Source organism: Neomonachus schauinslandi, chromosome 8 (assembly GCF_002201575.2).
Source record: "Neomonachus schauinslandi chromosome 8, ASM220157v2, whole genome shotgun sequence".
Taxonomy (NCBI): Eukaryota; Metazoa; Chordata; class Mammalia; order Carnivora; family Phocidae; genus Neomonachus; species Neomonachus schauinslandi.
The window spans coordinates 50,740,700-50,765,612 of record NC_058410.1 but is presented as its reverse complement, the minus strand read 5'-3'; the positions used below and the strand labels follow the sequence as shown (position 1 = coordinate 50,765,612).

Genomic DNA, 24,913 nt, shown 5'->3' with positions numbered 1-24,913 from the left:
AGGGGAGGAAGCGGTCGCCACAAGTACTAGGAGGAACAATGCTTTGTCTTCTATTAAATGTAATAAGCCTGTGTTGCATGATCACCGTGTCTTTTATTTAGAGGGATTATAATGCTCACTTGAATGCAACCCACAAACATCATGGGCATCTCTGCAACTGACAGCGAGTTAAGTGTTTTCCATACATTATCTCTTGCAGTGGACTTATTAGCCAAAAGATGTCAAAATCCCTACAGTTTCCAGCATCCTTGTAAATAAGCACAGAGCTTTGAACACCGGATCTAAGAGAAATCTTATTCTGTAACAAGTATTTTTAACAAAAATAGAGTTTTATGCCCTATGTCATTAGTAGACTTAAGCCTCGTTCTACATTGGTATGAGATTAGGTTAGTACCAGTCCTAAGGCTACTAAGGATTCATATTGCATCATTTCTAATTTTGAAAACAAAGATATATCTAATTAAACTTTCATGCAATGGAAAAGTTATTGGAATCAGTTCTGGTGCTTAGATTGTATTTTGATCAATAGTCTCCGGGGCCATTTGCTGTCACTTCATGTCACCTACAGCTTTGACTTGGAACTGGGGGTCCTGAGGGCTCGGACACACTCGCCTACCAGGCTGGCGGCCTCCAGAGCAGTGCCCCAGTGCACAGAGATGCCCCCACTCCCATGGCCATAGTGGTGGACCACAGGCAGCCTCCTACCATCCTGGGCTAGGAGCTCTGTCTGCAGCCGCAAGCCTGGCCTGAAGGGCCTTAAGCCCACCTTCTCCCTGATGTCGCAGGCTCCATGGAGGGAGGGCTCAAGAGCACAACAACGGGAAAAAATATCTCTGCTAATTTCTGCATCTGGGGACAGATTCCAGTCTCCTTTTTGCCTTGTTCCACCTAGGATTACGTTGGATATGCCGGGATAAATATATGTCAGCCCACTCCCATCTCGGATAAAATGCTTCACCCAGGGAGCCTGAACTCTGAGCACTTGGCCCCGCACGGGGAAAATCTTCGAGTCTCCTGCAAGCTGTCTGCTTCCAAGGCCTGAGCAGTTGACCACGATGTCGAAGGATGGATGAAGCTCCCACAGGTCTCCTATTCGTCGGGTGAGTATCAGGACCCCACTTCCTTTTAACCTGGGAAGAACGAGAGAGACCATTAGGTGAACCTCAGCAGCTTCCTGCTCAAGCCCTCACGGGAAATGACGGGCAAGGCCACCGCATCCAGGGCCCAAGCAGGCCAAATTCTAGCCACCGACTGCCTCGCATCCTTGGATACTGGGGATTCCTATACTGGAAGCTAAATGAAAACCTGTTTCAAAAATCCAAAACAAAAGAAATGTCTTGTCCTTTTCATGTTTTATAAAGTTCCTATATCATACTAGCTGCTAAATGAATACTAAATCAATCCGTATTTTAAATCCCCTAGCCTTTCTTTTTATGCCATCTATTTAGCACCTACATTTGCAGCCTTAGGCATTTTGTCTCATATTGTTAACTCTTGCATGTTTCTTTGCTTTATTCTGGTCTCCCTAACTAGATGTTTGGAACAGGGGTCACACCCCCCACTTTATGTCTACCACAGGAATGTTAGCACGAGACAAATGCAAAATATTTGCAGCTGATGGACTGACAGTTGTGGTTGATAATGACATTTTGGACCAAGTATATCCATAACAAAAAGAAATGGCTTGGGGCACCTGGGTGGCTCAGTAGGTTGCGTGTGGGACTCCTGGTTTCCACTGGGGTCATGATCTCGGGGTCCTGGGATCAAGCCCTGCATGGTTGGGTTCCCTGCTTGGCGGGGAGTCTGCTTCTCTCCCTCTCCCTTTGCCCCTTCCTCGCTCTTTCTCGTGCACGTGGGCTTTCTCTCAAAAATAAATAAATAAATAAATAAGTTTTTAAAGGAAATGGCTTATCTAGGTCCTGTAAATCTTTTTCTTTTTTAATTGTGGTAAAATACACAGAACATAAAATTCACTCTCTTAACCATTTTTAGGTGTACAGTTCAACAGCATTAGTTTTAATACATTCACCGATGCATTTTGTGGTGATGCTGACCAACATATTGCAGTGTGTTAATATTCCTTAAAATAGTGAATGTAAAGAAAAGACTTTTGAAAAAGAGTTTAGGAGGGCTCTCCCCTTTACCAATCAGAAGACCTTGGTCAAGTTATTTAATTTCTGTGAACTTTAATCCTCCATCCATAATTTGGAGATATCAGTACTGACTTCATAGGCTCCTTGTGAAAATGAAATGAGACAGCATCTGGAAAAAGTTTGACACAGCACATAACACATTGTAGTTCCTCAGTATTTTTCTTTAATGGGGGGGAGCGGTGTGGGAAAAGGTATAGTTGCTATGCTACTATAAAATCCAAAAGGAGTTTGCCTGCTCCCCACACCCAACTATCACTTACATTCAGTGGTTTAATAGAATGACCTTTGGACTTCAAAAAATGTTTTACGTTGATTATTATTTGAACATTATCTTGGTTTTACTTTTAATAGATTGTGGATTCCACATGTTGATAGTTAACCGTTGTGTTCTGTGTTCCAACTATTCTAATTAAAACTCAGAATTATTTTCCTAATTCAGAGAAATAAAGGAATTTTACCAGCCTGGGACTTGACCGAACTGAACTTGTTTCCTCAACTATCACCTAAGAATAAGAATGTTGAGTCCACAGGGTTTTTATAAATATTATATATAAATTCAACAAATGCAAATGTCCTTCTCTTCCATTTCAAGGGTCCCCCTCTGGTTGCTACTAATGAAAGTCCACTCTCTACCTGGAGACTTCTGAAATTATCATAGTGATTGGAAGGCCCCCGCAGGCTTTCGGTGCTGAGTGCCTCCCTGGCCTTGACCCCAGGAGGGAACTTACTGAATGTGCCAGGGACCCATCATCCTTGTACTGTTGCGATACAACCACATGGTGATGCCCAGTCACTCTTGTTATCCCACGGGCAATGCATCAGGGGGCACCAGGGTGTAGGAGGAAACCATACCTAGAAGCTGTATGTTGGGTGACCAAGCACTTTTACAACCGTACAAGGTAGTTATTTTATTCTGGGGGTTTTGAATGACATGGTTGGGGGTATAAGCTTGGAGACTTTCCCCGTAGGGTTTCCTACAACTGAGCAAGACCTCATTCTAGATAGGGGGGATGCCTTGTCCCAACCTCCCATGAGGAAATGCGGAGACGGGGGACTCAAGAAGTTGTGCTCACTAATAGCACCAGACCAGTGTCTCCTGGTCATCACGCTAAAAGCCAAGGGTGCCCATTTTCACCAAGCCTAAATGTCAGCCCTCTGCAGGACCATGTCAGCCTGAAGCATAAAGTGGGGGGGGGGGCGGGGGGGTTCAGCAAGAAGGAAATTGAGCACGTATGGCCCTGAGAGGGCTAGGACTCCACTAAGCACTTCTTTACACACACACACACACACACACACACACACAACCACATCCCAGAAGCAAAGGGGAGTCCCCTCATCCTCTCTCTTCTCATGGGACTAGAGGCATCCCTGCACCCCACCTCCCATCACCTGCCTCAGCCTAAGCCATGTAAGAGAGGAATCCTGTGCAGCATGAAATAGGGAGGTGAGTGGGGCTCCTGGGTGGCTCAATCCGTTGGGCGTCTGCCTTCGGCTCAGGTCACGATCCCAGGGTCTTGGGATCAAGCCCCACATCGGGCTCCCTGCCTAGTGGGGTGCCTGCTTCTCCCTCTCCCTCTGCCTGCCGCTCTCCCTACTTGTGCACTCTCTCTCTCTTTCTGCCAAATAAATAAATAAAATCTTTTTTAAAAAGAGTAAAAAGAAAAGAAAGAAATAGGGAGGTGGGGGTTCAGTGTGGAGACCCACTGGGGGAAAGGGGACACGGGGGGAAGACAGGGCCCTGTGAGCTCTAGTACGAGGGATGAGGCTGCTTTGACCGCAGAGCTGGGCCTCTGGGCTCAGGAGGGAGGAACTGGGAGTGGGAGGTCAGGGCAGGATGTGGGGTGCAGCCCAGCAGGGACAGAACAAGGGGTACAGCAGAGAGCCAAGATACTGCCCCGGAAGCCATGTATGCCTGGAATTTACCTGCTGAGACTTAGACCCAAAATTGTTTGCGGAGCCTAATGAGTAGAAACTGGGGGAAAACATCGTTTTTGTCATTTAAAATGTTAAAGCACTTTCATCTGGCCAAATACAGACATTTTGACACTCCTTTGGTAATATTTTAAAGCTTGTACCTCTATTCTGGGAAGATGATCCAAATAGGTCTGTGGATTATACAAATACAAAGTAAAAACTCTCTTCTAAGGATCCAAGATGACTTTGGGGTGAGAGGGTACATGACTGTCTGCATGAAGGCCAGGATGCTTCTCTGCAAACCAGATTGCTTTTGGAAAATTGGTGCCCACCAAGGAGGGTAGAGAGAAGAGGGGATGACATGGTGTCTGTTCCCCAGTTGACTCCTCACACTGGCTAGAACTTGCTTGTTAGGGGACAAGGGCCAGAGCCTGAGGACCAGAGCCTGAGGGGACTGATTTGAAGAGAACTGGTGAGAGTCAGGCCTGAGCAGTGGAACCCCAGGTGTCAGAGCTGGAAAGAGGACAATTCTCCCCACTGCTGCTATAGTTTCAAGTGCGTTGGAATGAGGAAAACAGCATTGAGTTTTTGAGCCACTGATGAGAGAAAGAGTGAAGAGTTAGGAAGCCATTGCTAGAGATGTAGAGAGATGCAAGGAGGCTGGGAGAGGACAGTGGCCAAGAACCTGGGGGGGGTGGGTAGGGCTGGCTTTGGGAAGCATTTTGTGATGTCTTTTGTATGCGTTATTAGACATAGTCAATTAAAAAAATTAATCCTTGCTTCAAGCCTGAAGCATGACACCTTAATAACAGTGATCAAAAAATTAACTGTGTTCAGTCTATTTGAAAATGAGATTAAAAGGAAACCTAACTTAAAGCTCACTTGGCAAATAGTACTATGCACACAGATTCATAGAAGTCCACTGTTTCCTCAAAAAGTTAAAAATAGAACTATCCTACGAACCAGCAATACCTTTGGATAGGTGTTTATCCAAAGGATACAAATATACTAATTCGAAGGGCTACATGCACCCCGAAGTTTATAGCAGCATTATCAAGAATAGCCAAACTATGGAAAGAGCCCAAATGTCCATCAACTGATGAATAGATAAAGAAGAGGTACTGTGTGTACACACACACACACACACACACACACACACACAAAGGACTATTACTCAGCCATAAAAAAGAATGAAATCTTGCCATTTGCAATGACGTGGATAGAACTAGAGGGTATTATGCTAAGTGAAATACGTCACTCAGAGAAAGACAATACCATATGCTTTCACTCATATGTGGAATTTAAGAAACAAAACCGATGAACACAGGGGAAGGGGGAAAAAGGGAGGGAGGCAAACCATAAGAGACTATTAACTCTAGAGAACAAACTGAGGGTTGCTGGAGGGGATGTGGGAGGGGGGATGAGATAGATGGGTGATGGGTATTAAGGAAGGCACTTGTTGTGATGAGCACCGAGTGTTGCACATAAGTGACAAATCACTAAATTCTACTCCTGAAACCAATATTATACTACATGTTAACTAACTAGAATTTAAATAAAAACTTGAGGGACGCCTGGGTGGCCTGTAGATCAGGGAGCCTGCTGATCAGGGAGCCTGCTTCTCCCTCTGCCTGCAGCTCCCCCTGCTTGTGCTCTCTCTCTCTCTCTAACAAATAAATAAATAAAAGCTTAAAATTAATTAATTAATTAAAAAACTTGAAACAAACAAAAGACTACATCATATAATAAGGAATAAAATAGAGGAAAAAAGAAAAAGTCCACTGTTCCTTCATAGTGACACTTAGTGTAGCTATACCTAAAATAGCTTATAATAGTTAGATTTTAAATATACATATATATGCTTACATATATATGCATATTTTGCATGTGGTAGGAATGTAAACGATTTGTACTCAGAGGGTCAATGGTGATGTTTTCAAGATATATCCACAAATTCTTCGAACCCTTTAAGGCTGAAGCCTAATTCCCCTCCCTTTGAATGTTGGCTGAACCTAGTCACTTGCTTCTAATGAATATATATAGCATATATATACACACACACATATATACACATATATGTAAATATATATGATAAATACATATTTTTGCAACATATGATACATGATCTTGGATTTTCTTTTGCTGTAATATATATTATTGGGACAATTGGCAAAATCTGAATAAGGTCTGTAGATTTCAGAAATGTACCCATGTTAATTTAATGCCCTCATTCTGCTTAGTTGACCTTGGTTATATAAGAGAATGGCCTTGAGTTTAAGAAATACATATTCAGTATTTGGGGTAAAGCGGCATCACATCTGCAGCTTTCTCTCAAATGGTTCAGAAAAAAAGGCATATATTTAGAGGGAAAAGGATAAAGCAAATATGGTAAGTTTAGGATTTGGGGAATCTGGGTGAAGAATACATGGGATTTCTTGTGTTTTATATATAGTCTAATATTGACCTGACCACATGATCTCATCTGATGGCCATATTCCTCACTCATTTCGTTGCAATGCATATTCTAATAAAATCAACTGCTTTCTATTTCCCACTTCTCAGAATATCCATCCCTGCTCTGACCACTCCATGAACCTGTATGTTCCATTCAGGGGTGCAGTGGCCTCTGGTCCCTTGTGTGGACGAGGCTCAGGGTTTCTATGGGCAGGGTGGTCCTGGCGGGGAGCAGCCGAGCACCCTGAGTCAGACTAGGGGGTGGGGCTTCAGGGAACAAGTCACCTGTTGCGCTGCCTTTAGGCAGTTACTGACGCCCCAGGGGAAACCCCTAAGGCTACCACATCGCACACAGCCTCCATCTACTCCGCGCTAACCTTGTTGCCGCCATCAGAAAAACCAAACACCATCATTCTGCACCTGCCTGGCTGGTAACCTCCCACTTTAGCCTTGCAAAGCCAGGCAGAAAATGGGTGCTCACATTAGGCTTGCGTCTGGGACCATCATTTGTCCACAGCTCCTCTGGTCAGAGGCGACAGGTGCTGGGAGGAGGCAGAAATACCTAGAGGCCTGGAAAAGGACAGTTGGGCTCCAGGGGCAAGGTGCGTGTTGGTGTTGGGGAAGCAGGGGTCTGCTGTACAGGAAGGCCCCTTTGCAAGCTGGACATTTATAAGGCAGGGCCCATCTGTCACGTTCCTGATGTACAATCCATATTTCTGTCCAACTCCTGGGGGAGCCACATGAGTTTTTTTCCAGAGGCACTGCTGTGAGTCAGGCCAAGTGGGAGAACAGAAGCTACAGGAGATGGGAGACAGGGAAAGTAACTGTGAGGCCTTGTTATACCAGGGGAAGGAAGCACCGAGAGAGCAGTTCAGTGTGGTCAGCGCCCGCCTTACCCGGGCCACAGTATAAAGCATGGCCTCCTGAAAGAAAGCAATGCACCTAAGTTACAGGGTCCCCCAGCACAGAAATGAGGCACCCAGCCTTCCGGATGTTGTCACAGGCAGGACAATCCTGATCCAGCCGGGATGATTTATTTAGGTAGGATATCTGGCAAAGAGACAGGCTCGGTTGACTTACTGCCTCTGTGATTCATTTCCTGGACGGGGCAAGTAAAAAGCAGCAGAATATGACTCCACTGGCTGAGGATATAAAACATGATCTGCATGGCTGATTAAACCTCTGAGGGGTTTTTGTTCTTTTGTTTGTTCTGGATGTTATTGGGCATCGTTTCTCTTTTTGAGAGGGAGATGATCCCTTCTGTTCTTTGAAAAAAGCTGAAGATCTCAATTTTGGTTAAAAACATTTTTTTTTTTTTTTTGGTCTTTCCTGAAAGTTTATATTATTTCAGAAGGCTGGAGCTTACGTTGGAGACATTTTTGTGCTGCTTGCTGAGTGAAAAGCCCGCTTTTGAGTCAGAACACTGTAGGCTGAACGCTCCCATTGTGTAGAAGGGGTGTAGGAGGGCGCTCAACAGACCCTGGGTGCAAGGACCAAGCAGTGATTGTGTGGCTTCCCAGCAGGGTTTGCCCTGGAGAAGAGCAGGTGGCAGCCCACAGAGTGAGGCCCAGGGGTCCCACCCCCTCACCACAATGCCACCCTGCCTCTCACTTGGCTTGAAATCCTTGCCTGAAAGGCTTGCCTTGAGCATGGAGGAGTCCCTGCCCTACAAAGCCTGCCTCGGGACGAAAGGGGACACGTGGCTCTTTTCCTCCCCCACGTTGGCTTTCTGGCCAGATGTCAGGCCCTGAGGGAAGAGAGGACAGCTGATCTCCACAGAGAGAGGCCCTGTGTGCTATCTGCGCAGGCCTCGCTTTGGGGAGGGGGGTGCACAGGAGGAAGAGGAAGGTATCAGGGACCCAAGACAGTGCTGAAAGGATAGAATGGGGGGTTGGTGGGACACGGGTGTGTGTACTGTCTGTCTGAGGCACCCACACCCTGGCCTACTGTCGTGGTGGATATGTGTATCCAACATATGGACTGACGAAGACCTCCCCAGGGCGCCAGGGGGGACAAGAGCAGCCCCTCAGGCCTCTTCTCCTTGACTCTGTCGCCTGAAACCTGACAGGAAGCAGCGTGCTCCCAGGCACGAACCCTAGCTGACCGGTCATCAGGCCAGTGGCACTGCTCTCAGGAGGTGGCTCCCACTGGCACAAAGTACCCCTGGACTCCAGGTCATTTTAAGTTGAGTGAAATGCTGACGGCAGGCTTCCAACTAATGAGACGGTAGCAGGATTTTTCCCAGGTCTTCATCCCACAGTTAGAGATTAGGCCTGAAAAGAAGGTCATTACGGAAATACGGGGCCTATTTTCCAGAAAGTGATACTTTAGAAGCACGAAGAACAAATCGTCCACAAAATATTTGTTTCCGTGTGAAAGTGGTTGAGGGTGGCCCCCAGAGCTAACACATTTATTCTCAGCCAGAGTGGGAGGGCAGCTGGGATGGCGGCCATGCTGGGGACTGGCCCTCACTCACTGTCAGCCCGGGGGTGCCCCTCCCCCACCCAGGGGGATGCTTCCCCCTGCCCAGGGCAGCCCCAGCAAACTGGGAAGCTTAGGAAGACTCCTCAGAGAAGGGACGCATGCACTGGGGGTGACGCTGGCTTCCCTGCCTCCGGCCTCTCCCATAGCAATGCCACCTGTTCAGGTGCCCCGGGCCCTCATGCTTCCTCTGCCCCACAAAACTCCCCATCTTCCGAGGACCTTATCCACTGTTTATCTCTTAACGCAAAATGAAAGCAATGCACCCTCTCTCCCAGGAAGATCTTCTGATTAAGTTTTCTGTCTAGACTTTATATCCAATACTTCATTGAAAAATTAGGAGAAACTACATGCACGTGCACACACACACGTGATTACCATAAGCTCAAGACTACTTCTAGGACTTAGAATTTACCCTGGCTAATCTGAGCTGTACCTCCCTTCCACTGGGCCACTTAGAGGACCCCACTCTGGCCCTTCTCCAGCTGTGCATGAGAAATGAGTATGTGGGGCCAAGGGATGCACCAGGGAGAGCCCTCCTCCTTCACTTCCAGTCCCAGTGAGCTGGGAACCCACGATCCCCATATTTTCTCCCCACTTCCAGGGCCTGCACTGTCTTCCTCTGAGGGGCAGACCATGCCACTGTGTGCATCCTTGCCCAAGGGGTGGCCAAAGGACAGCTATTGGGGCGAAGTCTGAATAGAGCTTGGGCGTATGGACTAGGGTGTCTCATGGCGTGCACCTAGAGTCCCCTGCCACCACGTTACTGCGCAGCACTCCTGAGAATCCAAGATTGCTAAATGTGGTTGCACATCATAGTTGTTAAAGTAAAGGGATAAATGATATTTTATTTAATGGTCTGTTAGCTTGATTTGGAACTTGGAAATATTTACACATACCCATATGGGCTCTTGTATGTATTCTTGTCCCAGGCTGAATGAGGTAGAGGAGGGTCTGATGTTGGGTGTGTTCTCTACACTCCAAAATCACAACAGAAGGAAACTTCAGGGCACAAAGAGAAGTAGAAGGGAGACAGAGTAAAGGCAGTTTATTTCTGCATTGAATGTAGAAATTTAAAATGTAGCATTGCATCAGGTTTGTTTTAAGGAAAAGACAGAAGGAAATATTCATGAAAAGAAAATGTTTTTCTTCTCAAAATTGGAGTGTGTGGAACGCTGTTGTGCCCAAAAGTAAGAAAGTGCTAGAGATGCAGAAATGTCAAAAAGACACAAGAGCAGCTTGAAGGGGCTCCCACTGGCCAAATCTTAGGCAATTTGAACATCAAAATAAATAATAAGACTAATAGATTATAATTCATTGAATAAAATAGGAATCCCCGAGTCCATCCTGACATAAATAAATAACTGAATAAATATAGGGGGATAAAGTTTTTCCTTATAGGAGAAAACAAACTAAATGTGGAAGGAGTTAGAAATTATCACTTGGCAGGGCACCTGGGTGGCTCAGTCCGTTAAGCCTCTGACTCTTGGGCTTCGGCTCAAGGGAGGTGTTGTGAGATCAAGCCCTGCATTGGGGGAGCCTGCTTGAGATTCTTTCCCCTTTCCTCTCCACACCCCCTTGCTCTCCCCTCTAGTCCCTACCCCCTCAAGTAAATAAATAAAATCTCTAAAAAACCGAAATTATCACTTGGCAAATATTATAGTAATGATTGAGTCAAGAATCATGAATGAGAGCTAAAGCTAGTAGGCGAAAGTTTGATGAGGATCAGGGTATTTACACAACTTCAAGCTGTACCTTCACAAAGCATTTCGTAATTACAAAGGGAAAATGTAGTAAATTCACACTGGAGATAACTGGCAGGCCAGGTGATCCAAGTTAACGTCACCAGAAGGGGACAAACCAACACGACGTGCCTCCTAATATGACATGCTAAGGAGCCAACATTCCTTCTGTGGGGTTCCACCAAAAACATATAACCTTAATTTGATCATGAGGAAATCTCTGACAAACCCCACGTGAGAGACCTTCTACAAAGCAATTGGTCTGTACTCTTCAAAGTTATAAAGGTCATAAAAGACAAAGACAGACTACAGACTGAAGAGGCATGATAACTAAATGTAATGTGTGACCATCGATTGGATCGGGGACCAAGTGTCTCTATACAAAGGACCTTACTGAGTCCTTTTGGGGGCAAGATATGAATGAGGTCCATAGATTCCAGTATCAGTATAAATATCTAGATTTTTATCATAGTACTCTTTATGTAAAAGGATATCCTTGTTCCTAGAAAATATACATGGCAATATTCAGAAATCATGGGGCATCATATCTGCAACATACTCTTAAATGGCTCTGGGAAAAAATGTATATATATATATCTGCATTTTTATATATGAGAGAGTGAAAATGACAAAGAAACTATTAGGAATCTGGGTAAAGGGTTATACGAATTCATCCACTTCCCTTACCTCTGTGTCCATTACCATCCCTGACCCCCTGCCATTTCCACACAGAGAAGCCAGCCTTTGCCAGTCTCTGTGATGGGGACAAACACTCTGCAGGAGTCTCCCTTCCCTGCTTCTGCCTGATCTGCTGAAGACCACAGGGATCCAGCCAGGTTTTCTATAGACCTTCCTGAACATGGAGAAAAAAGTCCAAGACAAAGGAGCCAAACAATAGATGTGGGGGTAATAATGAAACTTTCCCCCAAGTTATAAACCCCTCTAATGACAACTCACTTTTTAGACTCGACATTTTATACATGTTCTTCCATTTTTTATCATAATCAAACAAAATAGTACATAGTATAATAATGACAGTAAAGCTCGGCCCCTTGTGGCATGCCTAATAATTTCCCTTTATCTGAATTTAATTAAGATAAAGTATGTGATACCTCCATCTCAAATCACTAGCATTAACACTTCCAATTTCCTATTTCCACTCATTTTTGTACTACAAGGAAAATGTACTACAGAGGGAAAGATCATGATGCTGCTGAAACTTGACTGTTGGCCGATGGGCAACTTCATCACAGGATGGCTCAAAATGTTTATTTATCAGCTGATATCTACAGGGTCAAATTTAGCATGCAAACATGGTTTAAGGCCCAGTGAACAAGGCATGAAAGGGTGGGTCTAACAAAAACTGGAACTTACAAAAGGAAAATGTCCCATATAAATAGCTAATAGGTAAAAGTGAGAAGACCTTTTATAAAGCTACAAAGATGTATTGTGATGCTCCTGACATGAGCCCGACAGACTTAGGCTCCCTCGTCTGTGCTCCCAATCCACCCTCAAAATCTGTATACCCCTACTATGCGAGTTACTGTAATTGTTAATTAACATGTATAAACACACATGTGCACACACATACACATGCACACCATCACCCCTGTCAGACTCTGAATTCCTTAAGAAAAGTGATCATATTTTATCCTTTTTTTTTTTTTGACGAGCTTCTAACACAGTGCCAGGTTCAGACACTGATGTTGAACACAGAATCGTGGGATTAGTGAATTGTAGGAATCAGTCATTCTATGGCCCACACCTGGGACCGGATCATCGTTGCCACTCCTATCCTGTCACTTTTCCAAGGTTTACACAATAATTCACCTTGTCCCTCTTTATCTACCAAATATAAAGATTTGGGGATTGAAAAGGCCAATGTTTCACAACCCTCAATACACTTACAATTTCTAGACTAAAGAGAGATTTATTGATGTGTCTCAAATAAAGATGCTCTTGATGTGTTTCCTAACTAGGTGGAATCAGGAAGTCCCGAAAACCAGGCCAAAATGCAAGTTCAAGGTATTTTGGACTGAACTTGGTGAGGAAGCAATTACCTAATCTAGATAAGATATGACCTCTCAGGTTTAGAGGTCTTAATTATAACAAAGAAAATAAGGAAGCTATTTTCTCTATCACTAATGAAAAAAATTTCAAAAATATTTATAATAAGCTTAAGATTCTCCATCTAAAGAACTGGAGCAAATCATATAATTTGATAGCTGGAAGCATACTCTCCAAATGTCTCCATTTTACAAATGAGGAAATCTAAGATACTGTGTCAATGAGTGGGTTTTACTTACTGGTGGGCGGGGGACCAAATCATGCAGCATGAATAAGAACCATGCATCATGCACTAGAAGAAGATGGATGTGTTCCTATCGGTGTGGTGTCACTTACTGCTTGTGACACAAACACTGTCTTCAGATTGTTTGACACAGCCCTGGCCATTGGGAGCAACAGGACACGCTGCAGGTGAGCTCTGAGGGACCACAGGGAATTTTCCATTTCTATTTTATGAGGAGCTATGAAGTTATTTATGGCTATGACAGACAAAGGAAGCAGCGAGGAACCATTTCAACTGACCTCTTCTCCAACCATGGGAGGTAAGTAGGGCTTTCACATTTCAGAGTTGTGAAAGCATGACCGAACACATGCTGGGGGAATTTCTTCAGTTCAGCCTCGGTCATCTTCCGAAACCCCAGAACCACATCAGCCCAGAATGGCACTTCTTCCGTAGGAACGCTTCGAAATATCTGCCAACTCAAATACATAAGTGGAAAAATTTCCTGAAATTTTGTGAAATACATTACCTGTGAACCCCACATGACATTCTCTAAAGCATTTTAAAAACACACTTCCTGGGGCGCCTGGGTGGTTCAGTTGGCTAAGGTCATGGTCCCAGAGTCCTGGGATCGAGCCCCGCATCAGGCTCCCTGCTCAGTGGGGAGTCTGTTTCTCCCTCTCCCCCTCTCCCCCTCTTGTGCTCTCTCCCAAATAAATAAAAAAATCTTTAAAAATAAATAAATAAAAATAAAAACACAATTCCCATACACATAAAAAGAAAAAGATCTACTCTTCCATTCTCTTGGGTTCAGATAATTCAGCAGCTAAGTTTGAAATGTTCATGATTGAGGGGAATAAGACATTTAAAAGTTGTGTTTTAAAAATTGGATTTAACGGGTTTTTTTTCTAAAAAGCTATCGCTCAGACTTTTTTTATTGACTTATGATCATGCATTTTTGAGGAAAGGTTTTGGTGTCTTGTAGAACATTTTACGTAAGTTGTAAGCATCCATCAGAAGCTTAAAGGTTGCCCTCAATTCCAAACAAAATGTCTAAACTGGAGTGAGCCATGGTGGGTGTAGAGGAGGCAGAGTGTGAATTATGAGTTAAGTTGTGGGTCATCCCCTCACCCTGTCAGTAAGAGAAGCTGAGTTGTCAGGAGGAGCTCAGTGACTGTTAGGCCAGCAGCATGGCCAGGGTGGATGAGGCTGGAATGATACTGGTTGTTAACAAGCCATAATAGCTCTACTAATAACTGCTAAGCGTGTGTTTGGATTTGCAAGTCTTGGGCTGTTTTCATCAGTAGGAATAAGTGTTGTAAATCATGGCTGCTCTAAAATAGCAAGGCAATTCACTTGAGTGCTGTACATAGTTGCTCATGATGTGGTTGTTCACACACCAGAATTTATATATCTCTAAGGAATTCATTCAAAGGGGCCCCTGGGGAAGGTATGAATGCTGTTTGCTGCAGAGCTCCACGCTGGGCCTTCTTGCGGTCTCATTCTGCACACTCTCCCTGGGCTAGATTGCCCCTTCTCTATCTTCATCATTGTCTACAGGCCAAACACTCAGGGGGCTACGCCTCGAGCCCTCTTTTCTCTCCTGAGCTCCACAACCAGACCCAGACCTATGTCGACTTTCTCTCCCTCCCCATCCCACATGCCATCAACTGTAAAGTCTCAAGTCCCAACAACTTCTCAAATCCATCTACTCTCTGTCCCCATAATCAACACCTAATTGGTTGTACCACCATCTCTCTCTCTCCACACATCTGTTCTCCACACTACAGGCAGGATATTTTTGACATGTAAACATGATCAGTTACTTCAATGTGTAAAATCTCAATGGCTTCCCATTACCCTGGATGTTTTTCATTCCCTCCAACACACCACAGTCGCCCTAGACTCAGGTCTATGTGTAGGCGGTTCCCTCTACCTGGAATGCCGCCCCTTGTGTCCCTGACCCTGTCTCTGTCTCCTTCACTTCTACAATGTCACCAAACTAACCTACACTCATCCGGATGGTCTCTGCTGAAACATCACTTTGTTCCAGGTAGCTTCTCAAACTTCCCAGAGCAAGTTTATTCTCCAATGATATACTTCCATAGTACCCTGTACTCTCTTCCGTTGATAACTCAGGTCTTATTTGCAACTAGTTAGATTTAGGACATTCCCTACGGACCATAAGCTATATGAGGGCAGGACTGTGTCTTTTTTTCTCAAAAATTAACTCAACATATATTTATTGAGCGTTTACTATATGCTAAGCAATGTATACTAAATGGTTCCTTATTATATCTCTAATACCTAAGCGAGTACCTGATACTGGTGAATGCTGAATAAATTGTTTTGAAGAAATGCATAGATGAACAGATGAATAAGGCTATACATTTATGCCAAAGATGCTCAAGGACATTTTTGCCCCTGTCTTCACTTGACTGATTCAAATCTCTCTTTTTTGTGTGTGTGTGGAAGCAAGTGGGACAAGAATCACTCATGTGAAAGAAATAAATTACTCTCTTTTAGACCAGCTTGAAGTATATTCCTTTTAATATCCTCGATGGTGGCAAAATCTTAGTCTTGAAAGGACATTTGAATTTTAGACACAATTGTTTTCAAAAATTACTTAGAGACAAAGTTTGTGAGTTAGATATGGTCACATTGGTTTTGGACAAAAACAAATTGTGGCCATAAATCAAGGAGAACAATTTTTCTATGTGACTCATCAGCTGGATTTGGAGTTAGAGTATCAATTCATCTTCAGAAGGTAGAAAAGAAGTGCAAGTTGTTACTTGTGTTGACTGTGGGAAATTAGTGACGTCAACACCTTTAGTGATGGTGAGTGGGCCAAGAAGAGGAAAAAGGTAGAAATCTGCCTGATGCAGATGTGTTCACTAGCAGAAAATGCCAGCGGACAGCCTGAGCAAAGGAGGAGAGAGGACAGGTTTTTCTAAACAGTACAAAAGATGCAGTGGTTTTGAGAACTTAGTAAAAAGCAAGCATCCCTCTGTTCTTCAGAAAGCTGTGGGGCATTACTGTGTTATCACATAGGATATCACAGATGACATATGTGTTATGTCATAAATTAAAGACATAAAAGTGACAGAATGATTAGTGATCTCTTTTAAAGAAGCTATAGAAAGATATTGTCATATTCTAAATGCTAGTCTGCACTAGAAATGCCGAATAGGATTTTTTTAACTCTTTCATTTAATTATGCATGTCTCCTGAAATCAGATATTAAGAATCAAATAGAGGGGCACCTGGGTGGCTCAGTCGGTTAAGTGTCCAACTCTTGGTTTCAGCTCAGGTCATGATCTCAGGGTCATGAGATCAAGTCCTGCATCCGGCTCCACACTGGGTGTGGAGGTTGCTTAAGATTTTCTCTCTCTCCCTCTCTCTCTGCCCCTCCCCAAACCCCCACTCTGCTCCCACACTCTTGCTCTCTCTCTAAAAAAAAAAGAATCAAATAGAAATGTCCTAACCATTTCAAAAATATGGTTCCTGGGGTGCCTGGGTGGCTCAGTCGTTAAGCGTCTGCCTTCGGCTCAGGTCATGATCCCAGGGTCCTGGGATCGAGCCCCGCATCGGGCTGCCCGCTCCGCGGGAAGCCTGTTTCTCTCTCTCCCTCTCCCCCTGCTTGTGATCCTGCTCTCACTGTGTCTCTCTGTCAAATAAATAAATAAAATCTTTAAAAAAAAAAACAAAAATATGGTTCCTAACTAGAGGGTATTATGCTAAGCGAAATAAGTCAATCAGAAAAGACAAGTATCACATGATCTCACTGATATGTGGAATTTGAGAAACAAGGCAGAGGATCATAGGGGAAGGGAGGGAAAAATGAAACAAGACGAAACCAGAGAGGGAGACAAACCATAAGAGACTCTTAATCTCAGGAAACAGACTGAGGGTTGTCGGAGTGGTGAGGGGTGGGAGGGACGGGGTGGCTGGGTGATAGACACTGGGGAGGGTATGTGCTATGGTGAGTGAATTGTGTAAGACTGATGAATCACAGACCTGTACCCCTGAAACAAATACTACATTATATGTTAATTTAAAAAAAATTTTAAAAGAGTAATCCCTAAAAATTGAAAATAACATAAAAAATATACTGTGTACCCAGCTGATGTAATAATCATACAAAGTGGTACTAATCCCAATAACTTTAAAGCATAGTTACACTACTGTATATCCTTGTATGTATACACTTAAGAAAAAAATGTAAACAAAAGTTTAACTTTTATAATAATCATATTAATAACAAAAAAATATGGTTCCTAAATGGCACTTCAAAAGGTAACTTTAGTTACCTACAACGTTTCCTTTTTTGGAACATCTCATTCTCCAATATCACACCTGTTGGCTTTCCATCAGTCACATGATCCGCACATAGTCCAAGCTCGGTGTTTACCTGCTATCAGTTTTTTTAGCCATATTTGTAAATCACTGCATAATCCCTGAGGAAACTCAAAATAGTATTTGTGATGAGAAACTGTAATGGCTGTTTAAAAGTCTAATACTATAAGGATGCCTGGGTGGCTCAGTCGGTTAGGCGACCGACTCTTGATTTTGGCTCAGGTCATGATCTCAGGGTCCTGGGATCGGGCCTGGCATTCAGCTCTGTGCTCAGCGTGGAGTCTACTTGGATTCTCTCTCTCCCTCTGCCTCCGTCCCTCTCCCTGCACACTCGCTTTCTCTCTCTCTCAAAATAAATAAATAAAATCTTTTTTTAGAAGTCTGATACTATATATACTAATATATATAATTAATATACTAATAACTTGTCTTTCTTGAGGTCTTTGGAGTAAAGCCTAAAATCTTCAAAATCCTCTCACGTCTAGCTCAGCACTCTGCTCACAGCAGATGCTCAACAATAGTTCCCATGTTGAATTCTAAAGTCCGTTAAGATCATTCTAAATTCTAAAATAACTTCAGATTTCCTCTCTTACCCAGATACCAGATGAACACCAGCATCTTCAGCTTCTGCAGAACTGGCAATTGCAAATAGGTGATCAAAGGTCTCTCTAAACCACTGCTTCTGCTTGGGAATGGGTGTGTCTGTAACCACGGGGGAAAGCAAAGCAGAACAGAAAAAAAGTGGCGATGATAACTATGCTTCAGACAAGCCCCATCCTAGAAACTGGGAGAAAATAAAGTGGCAGAAAGGAACATTTAGATAAGGTACTATGTTGCGGTGGAGAATCCATCAGCAACCAGAGTTTTGAATGTTGACATATGCTGTTGACTTCTGTTCATGTAAAGATTAATCATCAGAGGGTAAATTGGCCAATCAGGACAAAATCTGATATATGAACCATCTGGAAGGTGGTCTTTGGCACTAGATAATATTCCAGACTTTGACAGGTCCATAGCCAATCTGAGCAGAAGTTCGTTCAGGCCGAGGGAGGTATATCCAGTTGGCCCCACAGTTGAGACGATAGAAGAAAGAACCTAGAACCTCTTTCCTGGGGCCTGAAAACAGGGTGGGTAACAAGGGAAGATCTGTGGGGCCCAGGGCAACCAGACCTAGAACAGACTATACATCAATAGGAAGCCCAGGTTCCTTACTCTCTGATACACGGAGATGAGACAAGGTTGGCATTATGGAGCTGAGCTCCTCAGGAAGGACTTGCTGCAGCCCCATGCAAGGCTGCCATTGCCACCAGCCCCCTCCACTCCATGGACTCATGCAATAGCTTAGGGTAGCATTCCCCGGGTCACTAGAGCACGTAGGGACCACACTAGGCACCACGTCTCTAGCAGAGTCCTGTGGATCAGTGCTCCCTGTCAGCCGGGCATCCCTGCCAGAACACAAGAGGTTGGACCCAGATCCTATCAGAGAGGAAATAAGGGTCATGGTTGAAGCCCCAAAATAGTAGTGTTTAGTGCAGGCACAGAGAGCGAGCATAATCAGGAGGCGCCAACAAATCCAAATGGGGTGAAGAATTTGGCCATCTGATCCGTAGGGAAAGGTCATGAGGGAGAATCGAGGGTCAGGCTAGGGACGGGGAACAATAATCCTGAGGGGTGCTATGGGCGGGGAGCTACAGAGGAGGCGAAGGAATTGAGGCAGAGAAGATGCTGGTAAGCTCTGCCTGGAGAGACGTCCCTAGAGTTCATGGTAGAGATGAAAAGGCCTCTGGAGACAGACTGCTCCCCAGAGTCCCCAGGTCAATGAGGGCATTTCAGTAGCAGGGTTTTATAACAACTTATAACAAGACTGCCAATAAACATTCCTTTAATGGTGGATCTGTGCTGTCATTGTTAAGCACATGCCTGTGTGAACTCACCACTGTCTTCCAAAACTGCAGATTGGGCCGCTGGCTTAGAAATAAGGAAGGAATAATAAGCTGCAAAAAGGAGCTAAATTAGACCTCACATGAATTATACCCCAATGATCTAAGCCAGTGTCTGGGGCTGTATTGAAACGCATCCCTCTGTTCCCATTTCAAACCTTAACAACAAAATAGTGGCTGCAACTCACATGCTGTAGGAGTCATCCCCAAAGAATGGACAATTCCAATTCAGCAGTGGATAGCACAAGCCAGCCTGGTGATCTAATTCATGTTCAAGTGCTGCTAAGAGAAAACTGTAGCTGGAGGAATGGTAGTAATCGCGATTGTTGCTACAGCACTTACCAGGCACTGTTCTAACCGCTTTATGTGTATTACCTTTTAATCCCCCAGCAACCCTGTAGGACAGGTGTGGTCCCCATACGGTACTGACACTTATGAGCACAGAAGATATCACTGTTATCACTGGGGTTGGTCTGAAAGAAGCCCAGAGAGAAGACTGAAGTCCTTATCTGGAACACCAGAGAGAAGCACTCTCTGATCTAGGGGCCCCAACCACCTAGCTGAAGGGTGAGCTCAGGCCTCGATGGCCTGCATGGACTCTTAGATGAGCCTCCTTCACAGATGATTCCATGACTATCACGCAGCCTTCTGACCACTCACCCAGGGCTGGTGTCAGCCAAGGGGTTCCTGGACAATGGACACAAGAACTCTGGTCACAAGAAAGGTGTCCAGAAAGTGTGAACTTGCATTCTGCAAACACACCAGGTTCCTGAGCTTATTTCCTGTGCACGTGTAACTCTGATTTAAAAAAATAAAATAAAATAAAAGCTAAAATTAAAGGGGGGGTAGAGTAGAAATGAGGAAGTGGAGACAGTGAGTATAAACCTCACTGGCTGCAAAATGATTTGGGGTTTTATTTAATGCCGTTTCCCTCCTCCTTCTATTTCATGTGAAGAATACAGAATGGAAAGGGTGTGTAAACATGTTTTTTAAAAAATCGATGCATCTTTAAGCCCGAATACATATGACTGATGGTTTGTATACTGGCTTAGAAGTGAGGATAGTTAGTCTCATTACAAGTAATTTCTGAGCTGGTGGTCATGATTGGTATTGGTGGACAGCCTTAGAATTACCAGTTGTGGTTGTCATGAGTGCTCTTCATCAAATACTTCTGGCTGGCTGCCTTCTGGGAGCCTTAGAGAAGTGGACTTCCTGGCCCCCTTCGGGGGGGGGGGAGCAGGGGACTAGTGCTGGCCAACGACCTGTCATCAGAAGTGATGAAAGTTGCTTCCTGGCCAGAGCCTTTAACTGCTAGGGTGAGACCCCCTCCCCCAGAGCTGTCTCCCCCTAGGCACAGGTACTGATGACATCCAAGACAGCAGCTACCCAGCCACTGAGGTCCCAGGTGATGAGCAACTGACCTGTGGTTCGAGCCAGAAACGAACCTTTGTCTTTTAAGCTGCTAAGGTTTGGAGGTTGTGTTTGTCCTGCAGTGGAACTGAGCCTTTCCTAACAGATGAACCGGGAAGAGGTTAAAACAGCATTACAGGGACATGCATATCCAGCTTTCCTTGTCCACAGAACGTCTGTCATATCTGACAGAGGAGCTAAAATCCCTCTCTTACCTGCATAGACATGAGGAATAAGCATGCCAGCTGCCACATCGCTTGTGGTATCAGGAGTGAACTTGTCTGAAATGACCGTAATGGAGCATCCCGGGACCAGTTTGGAAACGCACATGGCGGTAGAGAGCCCCACCACACCTGCCCCCACAACTGCGATCCGTACTGGATCCATGGGCCTGGGAGGAGAGATAGTGTGAGCTATAAACCTTGTTCAAGGGCTCTTCCATCCAGTACAAAGCCTGGCCCTGAGGACTCTTTCCTTAGGTCCACAGCTTCTCAAAATGAGGTCTTTCCCATCAGCATTTCTCATGGGATAAAGAGAGCCCCCTGTAAGCTCTCTTTCTGCTAAATGTTGGGGTATTGAACCACAAGGTCTCAATGGAGTTTTAGACATTACACAAAACCAGCCTGAAGTTGCCTTTAAAGGACACTACAGGTAAATGGGTTTGCACGGGGCCGGGCGGGGGCGGGGAGGATTTCTACTCATTCTGCCCCTTCTTAAACCACGTTTCCTGTGGGCATAGCCTGGAAAGCTTGGTGAAGTCCGCAAGGTGGACAAGAGATGCCATCTTTTCTCCCAGAAACCTCCTAGGAGCGGCCAGTGAGAGGACACGACCCGTGGGGCAAATTTGGAACTCCGCTCTTATTGTTTACAAACTGGTTTTTAGTTATAATGATGAGACAAAAAGTTTGAACAACTGAACCCTGCGTTCCCGTCTCCTGCCCCTCTAACTGGGAACCAACTCTCCTCTCCTCTCCCCTGCCTCTGTCACTGCTTTCCCACCCCACACCCCTCATCCCCCCGCCCTCTAACCCCCGTGCTTGAACCTAGATTCCTTCGTGCAGACTCAGGTACTGATTCAGTAATGGCAGTGGGGGGGGCACCCCATGTCCTGCTAGCCTCAACTCCCTCATCTGCAAGCCAGGCCATGTGAATTCTTTATTAGCTCCTTTGGGTTGGAAATAAGAAAGACCCACGGAGGTTATCTCACAAATGCAGCTCCTCCTGAGAGTCGGTATGGAAATGCAGGAGGCGGACATCCAGAAGCCCGAGACTGGCACCCAGCCTGGGAACTACAGGGTTGATGAGGGCCCGACACCCTCCCTCCTCCTCACCACTGAGCAGCAGGGGCCTGCTGAGCCTCGCTCAGCTGTCAGCTTCCCCAACTACTGTTGCTTTCCTGCTTGTCTTTCCACTTCTGTTCCCACTCTCTAACTCTCTCTGTGGGTCTCAGGCTGAAACTCCAGAGAGAGAAAATGCAATTATTCCAGTTGGCCAATGTCATCTTTATCAATGTTCTAGTACCAGGTGAGCTCACTGGGCTAAGCCAGCCTATAAATGTGCCTCTTGGCACAGTTGCCCTTTCCTGCAGATCATGGCTACCTGCCCATAAAATTCACCTTTCCCCTGGAGGGCGTTGGGCAGTTCTGCTGTGAGCAGGGCAAACATGGCAGAGCTCAGCTGTCAGTGGTTTCTTTTTTTTTAAAAAAAAGATTTTTATTTATTGAGAGAGATAATGATAGAGAGAGAGCATGAGAGGGGGGAGGGTCAGAGGGAGAAGCAGACTCCCCGCCGAGCAGGAAGCCCGACGTGGGACTCGATCCCGGGACTCCAGGATCATGACCTGAGCTGAAGGCAGTCGCTTAACCAACTGAGCCACCCAGGCACCCTGTTAGTGGTTTCTTCCAGCTCTGACAGTCTCTGGCTCCATGATAATTTAAAGTCCTCCAATGAGGTTTAATGTGTGTTATTTCTATGTCTCGCAGTATATGCATTTCCTCAGCCGTTAGTTAATCTGCTTCCTCCCCAGTGGGCTGGCTAGCTGAGAAGGAACAGGATTGCCAGGACAGAGGGAAGGTTCTGGGGCAAGGGAGAGACCAGTAGAGGGGTGGGGGCAAGCTGGAAGAGCATAGCCCCGCTCATGTCCCCTGGAGGAAGAAGGCACCCACATATCCCCTTGCTGGCTTTCCTATTTCACAGGCTCCCCTGCCCAGCAACTTTCTCAAAATAGCTCTAATAAATTAAGTTGAGAGGGAAAGCAATCTGTGGCTGAGAACAGCCAGCTGCCAGGGAGGAGAAAAGGGAGCCAGCAAGGTGGGTGCATCCTGGCCCAGTGACTTGTGAATCACAGTCACCTGATCCCATTAAGACAGCCCCAAACCCCCAGAGTACGTACAGAATGACCCCTGAGCTGCAAACAGAAGGATTCAAATACCTGTCTCTGAAAAAGCGGTCTTGGAACCCACAGAAGGCTCTGGCATCAACACTTGTTTTCCCAGTGAGCGCTTGGTCAGGTGCCCTGAGAGACAGAGGGAAAGTAAAACTGCTTCCCATTGGGGAGTTTATTGAGGACATTTCCTCTAATCTTCCTCTCCATTGGCCCATACCCCCGTGTCTCTGTAACTTAGTTCCCTGGAGAAAGGAGGGATTAACTTCATTTTGTAAGCTCCGTGGAACTGTGGCTCTGCCGAACCCCTGGGAGTTGGTCCACCCTCAGCAACTCTTCTCTTTCTAGTTTACAAACCTCTCCATCTTGCCACCAGTCTGGGACTTCTCCAACTGATTTGTAGGCATGGTAAATAACAGGTGAATCTGTCCAATTTCCAGCAAGCTCTGGCCAGAAGCCACACTGGTTTCCTCATTTGTCTCTTCTGGGTCAGCGGGTTGGGGCAGGAGTGGGGGTAGGGTGAGGGTAGACTAGTGTTGTGGATCACTAAGAAGACGACCTGATTGCAGCTGGAAAAATTACTCAGGAGATAATCGAGGATAAAAACCAAATGATTCTTTAGTCCAGAGATTCAAAAATTTGTTGAGTGTCCACCATGTGGTAGACACTTGAAAATTAAGAAGTTGTTGATGGGGAAGCAGTCTGACGAATCAAAATAATAATAATATTGTAACTAATATGTATTTAGCATTAATCATGGGCTACGTGCACATAGGACACATATAACACAACCACCCTCTGAGGTAGTGAGATACTATTATTATCCCCATTCTATAGATGGGTAAGTTGAGGCTCCAAGAGAATAAGGAAGAGCCCAAGGTCTCCTAAGTAACAAAGCCCAGTCTGAGTGTCAGACCCCAAGGCTCAAGGTCTTAACCAAAGTGCACACTTTGGCATCGAGACCTGTCTGTTTTACCTGAGCAAGTCACCTAACTTCTGAGTTTTGATTTCCCCTTTTGAAAATTGAGAGTGAGCTAATTTCTCTTATAAGTTGTTGTAAGCATCTGCTGAGTTAAAATATGTAACATTCTTTGTAAGTGTGGCATATATATTTTATCGAGCACCTGCTATAAAATCAACCAACATTTATGGAGCATTTGCTCTGTCCAAAGCATGCTGCAGGGACTACAAGAGATTTAAGGATTTCTAAACTGATGTTTTCTCCCCTCAAGAATGGAAACAAGGCAGAGTAAGACAGTCCTTTAATATGTAGCAGTTACTGTAGGTGATGTGGGGGCTCAGAGAGAGGGAAGCATGGTGGACCCACGTGGCCAGTCCAGGAGAGAGGATGGGAAATGAGGAAGGTCTCAAAGAATCAGTGGGATGTGGATGGACAAAAAAGAGGAGGGAGAGAATTATCAAGAGGGAGGAGAAGGTGAGCAAAGTCACAGAGGCAGGAAGTTTCAAGAGAGCTGAGGAAGCAGCATGTGTCTCCAGGGGGAGGTATGCGTGAGAGCAGAGTGTGACAGCTGACCAAGATGGAAGACACCATTTGAAAAAGCAATGGGAGCCATGGAGGATACCTGAGAATGCTCCTTAATCCCTGCCCAGGGTAGGACTCTACTTTCCTCTGAAAGCAAGAAGAGGAAACATTTAGAAATGAAACCAAGAACACAAGCTGTGTGTATAAACGGCTAATAGGTCTTTTATTTTTTGCTCCACAGAACTGTAACCATATCGCCTGAAAGAGGGGTCATTTGGAAAACTGAGAGGAAAACTGAATTAGGTGCGGG

General features: G+C 45.0%; 1 protein-coding gene across 2 annotated transcripts; it reads right to left on the bottom strand.

The window, feature by feature from the left end:
* Positions 1–433: 433 nt before the first annotated feature.
* On the bottom strand, positions 434–23,237 carry DDO (D-aspartate oxidase). 2 transcript variants are annotated; one of them, XM_021693607.1, is made up of 5 exons: positions 23,169–23,237; positions 20,953–21,128; positions 17,981–18,089; positions 13,334–13,510; positions 434–1,130 (listed from the first exon to the last, which is right to left on the bottom strand). In XM_021693607.1, exons 2-5 carry the CDS (start codon positions 21,122–21,124, stop codon positions 563–565), a joined length of 1,026 nt encoding a protein of 341 aa, XP_021549282.1. In that variant the 5' UTR covers positions 21,125–21,128; positions 23,169–23,237; the 3' UTR covers positions 434–562. The 2 variants fall into 2 exon arrangements, with proteins under 2 accessions (XP_021549282.1, XP_044773432.1); XM_044917497.1 differs by lacking the exons at positions 13,334–13,510; positions 23,169–23,237 and having other exon boundaries at positions 20,953–21,124.
* Positions 23,238–24,913: the final 1,676 nt, after the last annotated feature.